This window comes from Babylonia areolata, chromosome 17, assembly GCF_041734735.1.
Source record: "Babylonia areolata isolate BAREFJ2019XMU chromosome 17, ASM4173473v1, whole genome shotgun sequence".
NCBI lineage: Eukaryota > Metazoa > Mollusca > Gastropoda > Neogastropoda > Buccinidae > Babylonia > Babylonia areolata.
The window spans coordinates 2,282,751-2,289,376 of record NC_134892.1 but is presented as its reverse complement, the minus strand read 5'-3'; the positions used below and the strand labels follow the sequence as shown (position 1 = coordinate 2,289,376).

Sequence of the window (6,626 nt, the reverse complement as noted above, 5' to 3'; positions counted from 1 at the left end):
TCCTTTTCTTCATCAGCGTCGCCATCGTTTAGTCTTCTTTTTTTTTCTTTTTTTTTCATCTCATTATCACTTTATTTTGTGTGTGATCACTTTCTTTTTCGTCGTATTCTTTTCTTTTCATTCTTTTTATTCTCATCGCGATATATCGTCTTTTTTTCTTTTGTCTTTTTTTTTTCTTTTTTTTTTTTTTGCAACCATTCTGCTACTGCTTCTACTGCTGCTGCTGCTGCTACTATTACTACGACTACTACTACTACTACTACTATACTTCCGCTGCTGCTACTGCTGCTGCTGCGACGACTACCGCTGTTACTATAGCTACTTCTCATTGTCCTTTGTTTGTCAGTGTCATCGTTTTCTTCTTCGTCATATTTTTTTTCTTTTCTCACTGTCATTTTGTTTTGGTGCCATTATTTTCTCCTTTCTTTTTTTCATCCTTTCTTCTTCTTCTTCTTCTTCTTCTTCTTCTCCAACTCCTCCTCCTCCTCCTCCTCCTCCTCCTCCTCTTCCTCCTTCTTCTTCTTCTTCTTCTTCTTCTTCTTCTTCTTCTTCTTCTTCTTCTTCTCCTTCTTCTCCTCCTACTCCTCCTCCATTTCCTCCTCCTCCTCCTCCTTCTTCTTCTTCTTCTTCTTCTTCTTCTTCCTCTTCTTCTTCTTCTTCTTCTTCTTCTTCTTCTTCTTCTCCACTTTCTCATTCTCATTCTCCTTCTTCTCCTCCTCCTACTCTTCCACTTTCTCCTCCTCCTCCTTCCTCCTCCTCCTCCTTCTTCTTCTGCTCCTCCTCTTCCTCCTCCTCCTCCTCCTTCTTCTCCTTTTCTTCTTCTCCTTCGTCTTCTTCTTCTCCTCCTCCTACTCCTCCTCCACTTCCTCCTCCTTCTTCTTCTGCTCCTCCTCTTCCTCCTCCTCCTCTTCCTCCTCCTACTCCATTTTCTTCTTCATCTCCTTCTTCTCCTCCTCCCTTTCCTTTTGCTCTTCCTCTGGTGCATCTTCAGCTGCCTCTTCTCCACCGCCATCACCTTTTCATCGTTCTCATTTTCTTTGCCCAACCTTTTATTTTAAGTATTTGTTAACATATGGAATGAGGAGAATAGTAGTGCCACTTTAGCAATTACAGAAGTACTATAAGCAGCACTAACATCAGCGTTCGTAATGATGGCAAAAAATACCGCATTGTAACACTCGGTGATATTAGGCGGCTGCAGACTTCATGACTTTTAGGGTGCGCACACGTGTGTGTGTGTGTGTGTGTGTGTGTGTGTGTGTGTGTGTGTGTGTGATGGGAGGAGGGGTAGTTGATATTGCTGTATGAGAGAGAGGGGGAGGGGGGGTGGAGGGGGTCCCTTATTCAACCCTGAACCAAGCCCACCTCAGACATACCCCAACCAACTGGTGAAGAAAGAGAGAGAGAGAGAGAAGAAAAAAAAAGTATCGGAAACCGCCGAAAACTGAGCATCCCGACCACGCTGTCTTGCAGGCATGAGAGCGCGAGACTTCCGCAACATCCCCGCGATACAGGAAGTGGAATGCCGCGGCGCGAATTTGAAAGCGGACGTGAGACTCATTTCCTTGCAGTTGTTCCGGCTCCCCGAGTCCAAGGTGCTGGCCTCGTTGAACGTGCTCACCGAGAACTGCTTGACCTACGGGGAGTACTCGTCCTGTGTCCTCGACAGCTCTCACAACCACAGGTCCAGGGTCAAGGTCCTGGTGCACGACCTGAAGGAAGGGGAGAGCAGGGAGTATGGGTGCACGGCCAACACGGTGACGCCTCAGGGCAACTCGGTGTATAAGAACTGGACGGTGCTGGTGAGGAGGGGGCACGGTGAGTGGCTGGAGTCTGTGGAGGGGGTGGGGGTTGGGTTAGGGGTGTGGGGTTGGGGTGGGGATGAGGGTTGGGGTGGGGATGAGGATTGGGGTGGGGGTGTGGGGTAGGGGTGGGGATGAGGGTGGGGGTGTGGGGTAGGGGTGGGGATGAGGGTTGGGGTGCGCGTGTGGGCTTGGGGTGGGTGGAGGGGGGGGTGGGGTGGCGTCGGTTCGTGCTTCTGGATTGTTCCGTGTGGTGTTCGTTGTCTGCTGCTTGCCTTTCTTCTTTCTTCCATTTCTGTCTCACTTTGTGTGTGTGTGTGTGTGTGTGTGTGTGTGTGTGTGTGTCCCTCTGTTTATTTGTCTGTTCGTCTACTGTCTGTCTCTGTCTCTGCCTGTCTGTCTGTCTGTCTGCCCCCCCCTCTCCCCCTCTCTCTCTCTCAGACGTCCTCCCTCCCTCTCCTCCCACCACCATCAACCCACTGTCCCCCCCCTCTCCCCCCTCACCCCCTCTCTCACTGTCTCTCTGGCTGTGTGTGTGTGTGTGTGTGTGTGTGAGTGAGTGAGCGAGTGTGTGTGTGTGTGTGTGTGTGTGTGTGTGTGTGTGTGTGTGTGTGAATGCATGGCTACCCACTACAACATTCGTAGTGGGTTTTTTCCCCATGCAACTGAAAAAATGCTAGTGATTACAACCAACTTGTTCGGACAATGTGTGTCAGAACAATTAACCATCTATTTCTCTCTCTCTCTCTCTCTCTCTCTCTCTCTCTCTCTCCACACACACACACACACACACACACACACACACACACACACACAAACAAACACACTCACCACACTTGGATACAGGCACACACGCACACATGCACTCGCTCACGCTTACTCTCACACACGCATTCGCTCACGCTCACTCTCACACGCGCACACACACACACTCTCTCTCTCTCTCTCTCTCTCTCTCTCTCTCCCCGGAAAACGCTTGTATGGGAAGCAACTCCTGCATCAAAAAACGCAGCCAAGGGAAGGAACCTCGTGTTCATTATTTTTTCCGAGCAGTGACGTAGCCCCTGAAATGGTGCAGACCGGGTCGCCATGATGGGTGAGAGGCTGGTGTGGAAATGTATGGGGAACATCGTCCTCAGTTCTCTGCTTCTCAGTCATGTTGTGTTCGTTGGATGTGTGGAAAATGGTAAGCTGAGAAACATTGTTTGTTCTCGTGAGGAGAAAATCTTTTCATTTGTGATTGAGGGCACTGTGAAGAATTTTATTTGTACTCGAAGCTTTTGTGAAATGGTTTTCATCAGTCGCTGTGCCAGCAGAGTCGCTGTGGTTTGAGATTCTGTCAGTACTGGATTTCTGCTGCGTTTTGCTTGCTGATCATTCGTTGATCACATTGTTCTGTTCCCCACTGTATAGCGAAACACCCCACTTGTATATTATTATTATTATTATTATTATGTGCACATAGGTTGGCTGCTGTAAAAATTCGTTATTTTCCGTTTCTGATATATTCTGATTTTACTTCCTGCTTTAAGGCTTAGAACTGCAAGATTTTGTAGAAGTTTCGGAAAGATCAGTACGACTGTAAAAATAAAGTAAGAAATGCTTATCGTTGAGGCTTTTAATGGAATAAATATGGGAATATATTGATTATATAGATGACACTGAAATTCAATGAATGGAATATGCACTAAAAAATATAATTATTAGAATTCTCCAGTAATGTGTTACTTTCGTATATATAGGAACTGCTACATGAACGGAATGGTATGAATGCATTCCGTCCAGATTGGCGTATTTTTTATTCCCAGATCGATTCTGTCGTTACCATGCTGAGACAGCCCCAGCTGAATTGTCAGCTTTTCAAGAAGTGTATTTTACACTTTGATTATATGTGTTGCTTTTAGTAATGCTTTGAAATAGTATACTGATATTAAACTTGAAGCACACATGACTATCATATCAACCGTCATAACATGAGCGATGTTTTCGTAATATTCAAGAAATATTGTCTTAGTTATTTTGCTGCGAGATGTGGTAATGGGCTTGAACATTCTCAATTGACAGTAAAACGTATGCGCTTTTAAGCAAGAATGTTTGTGAAAGCCCGCTCACGCACCCCACGGTTTTTTTGGGGGGTTCTTCGGGGGGAGGGGGGGGGGCAGCAGTGGGGGTTGGATTTTTTTTTTTTTTTTTTTTAAGCAAACACGGATAAATCATGACGTTTTAAAAATATTTTCGAAGGCAGAGGTTAAGGAATGCGTGCTGTTTCACCAGGATTCGGGTCACTGCTTGCTTTCAGGGCTGAAAGTGCGTGATTTCCAAGGCTTCTCCAGTTTGTTGGAAGTTGAATGCTCCGGTCGTGGTCTGGAAGCAGGGGTGAACTTACTGTCTCTGAAGCTGTTCCGGGCTTCGGACAGCAAAGTCCTCGCCATCGTCAACCCTTTAAAACACACGTGCACCACGTACGCGGAGTACTCGTCTTGCAGCATCGTGAAGGGTGACAGTCGGAAATCGCTGGTGAAAACTCTGGTGGCTAATTTGGAGGAGGGGGGGTCCTCCACTGTGGGGTGTAACGTCACCACCTTCCTGAATGATGGCCATGCTGAAATGTATTCCTGGTTCCTTGTTGTGCGTCGAAGAAGTAAGTGAAGCATGTGTGTGTTGGGGGCCGGGGGGGGGGGTTGGGGGGGACGGGGGGATGTGTATGTGTGTTGGTGTGTGTGTGTGTGTGAGAGAGAGAGAGAGAGAGAGAGAGAGAGAGCGAGCGTGTGTGTGAGCGTGTGTGTGTGTGAGAGAGAGAGAGAGAGAGCGTATGTGTGTGTGAGCGCGTGTGTGTGTGTGTGTGTCAGCGTGCGTGTTTGTGTGTGTGTTGGGGGGCGGGGGGGGGGGGGGGGGCGCGGGGGGATGTGTATGTGTGTTGCTGTGTGTGTTTGCGTGTGTGTGTGTTTGTGTGTGAGCGTGAGAGAGAGAGAGAGAAAGAAAGAGAGCGTGTGTGTGTGAGAGAGAGAGAGCGTGTGTGTGAGCGTGTGTGTGTGTGTGTGTGTGTCAGCGTGCGTGTGTGTGTGTGTGTGTGTGTGTGTCCAGTAACCAATGCGTCTGATGTTAAGTGCTTCTTGGTCTTGACATGATTCACCAATCCTCTCACTGATGGTGAAGCCATTAGAGCCTGACCAGAGTCTTGGTTTAGGTTTTGGCGGGGGTCAGGCCTCTGCCGAATGTTCTTCACGTGGTCACCTCTCTTTGAGTGACGCTTTGACAAGGTGTGTGTGTTGGGGAGGGGGTGGAAGGTGTGAGTGGGAGGGGGCAGGAGGGGGCTGGCTGTGTGTATCTGGAAGAGGGTGTGTTTAGGGGGGTGGGGGGAGGTATCTGTCAATGTTTCTTCCCCCTCCACTCCTTCGTGTGACTGGCGGAGTGGACGGCCACGCCTTGTTGTGAACACTGCTCATCAACTAAGTCTGGAGGGGGAAAATTTTTGATAGTGAGTGCTCCGTGTGTGTGTGGGGGGGGTGCTCCGTGTGGGGGGGGGAGGGGCACGGTGGGTGGTCTATATTTATAGATCTGTATTTGTTCTTTTTCTTTCGTGCGTGTGTGTGTGTGTGTGCGCGTGTGTGTTTGTGTGCGTGGCGGGCGCACCTGTGTGCTGTGCACGTGCATCTGTGTGTTCAAGTGCGAGCATGCGTGAACTTGCATTTGCGCGCGCTTGTGCGTGCGTGTGTGTTTGCATGCGATAGTTTATGTCCGTTTGACAGACGAATACTAAAGTTAATTCACAGATTGATATGCCTCTGTGTCTGCTTATCTGTCTGTCTATCCGTCTGTCTGTCTGTTTACCTAGCTATGTATTTGTGTTTTGTTTTTCGATCTTATCTGTTCATCTATTTGGCATCTTGTCTGCTTATCTTACCAGTCGAAGGACTGGTACAAGTATCCGTCTGTCTGTTTACCTTTGTGTCAGTTTGTCCAGCTGTCTGGTTATATCTGTTTGTGTGCCTCTCTGCTTATCACCTGTCTGTCAGGTTGTATGAAACATTTGTCATCTCTCTCTCTCTCTCTCTCTCTCTCTCTCTCTCTCCCCCTCTGTCTCCTTGTCTCATGCCCCTCCATGACACCCCCGCACCCCACCCCACACCCTTCACACACCTCTTTCTGCCTCGCTCTCTCTCTCTCTGTCTGTCTTCTTGTCTCATGCCCCTCCATGACAGCCCCGCACCCCACCCCACCCTCCTCACACACACATCTCTTTCTGCCTCGTCGACATCATTCCCGCATATGTCTTTTTCCGGGAACTCAGTTTATCTATTTATTTGTTGGTTTTTTTAAATATAATTTTTATGTCTAAACAGTGAAAACAGCTAGTTTTATTCTATAACTTCAACAACGTGGAGCAGATTTGCGAAACATTTTATTATTCATGTAATACGACAAGCATGCTACCATTTCGATTTTGTTTTTTCAACTCCTGGTTATACATATTATGGGAAGCAACCGCTTCTGCCTTAGTGGTCTAAGGGAAGCAACCGCAGTCGAGTTGTCGCCAGACGTCAAAGAGATGCGTTCCTCCCACAGACACAACAGAAACGCCATGATGGAAATTCTCCTCTTCGTGTGTGTGTGGAAATTTGTGCTGGTTTTCCTCCTTCCGGGGTGTCCTGTGTTGGTTGCAGCAGCTGGAAACGGTAGGGAAGTCACGTTAGAACCTACATTTATAGTTGTTGAAGTTGACAGTCACGCTGTTTTCGGGCCAAGCTGATTATGCATACTAATGCTGAGAGCAGCAGCCGGTCTTCATTCGTTTCTGGCACTGGGATTGATTCTCTGGGTGTA

At 48.0% G+C, this 6,626-nt stretch overlaps 1 protein-coding gene across 2 annotated transcripts in view; it reads left to right on the top strand.

Annotated features, from left to right (window-relative positions):
• Nucleotides 1-2,904: 2,904 nt before the first annotated feature.
• The window catches only part of LOC143291578 (uncharacterized), an 88,985-nt gene continuing 85,263 nt past the window's right edge, over nucleotides 2,905-6,626 (top strand). For both annotated transcript variants that reach the window (XM_076601508.1, XM_076601506.1), the window contains exons 1-2: nucleotides 2,905-2,988; nucleotides 4,102-4,443. In XM_076601508.1, the coding sequence (XP_076457623.1) occupies nucleotides 2,922-2,988; nucleotides 4,102-4,443 (409 nt within the window). In that variant the 5' untranslated portion in view covers nucleotides 2,905-2,921. The remainder of the gene's footprint in view (nucleotides 2,989-4,101; nucleotides 4,444-6,626) is intronic.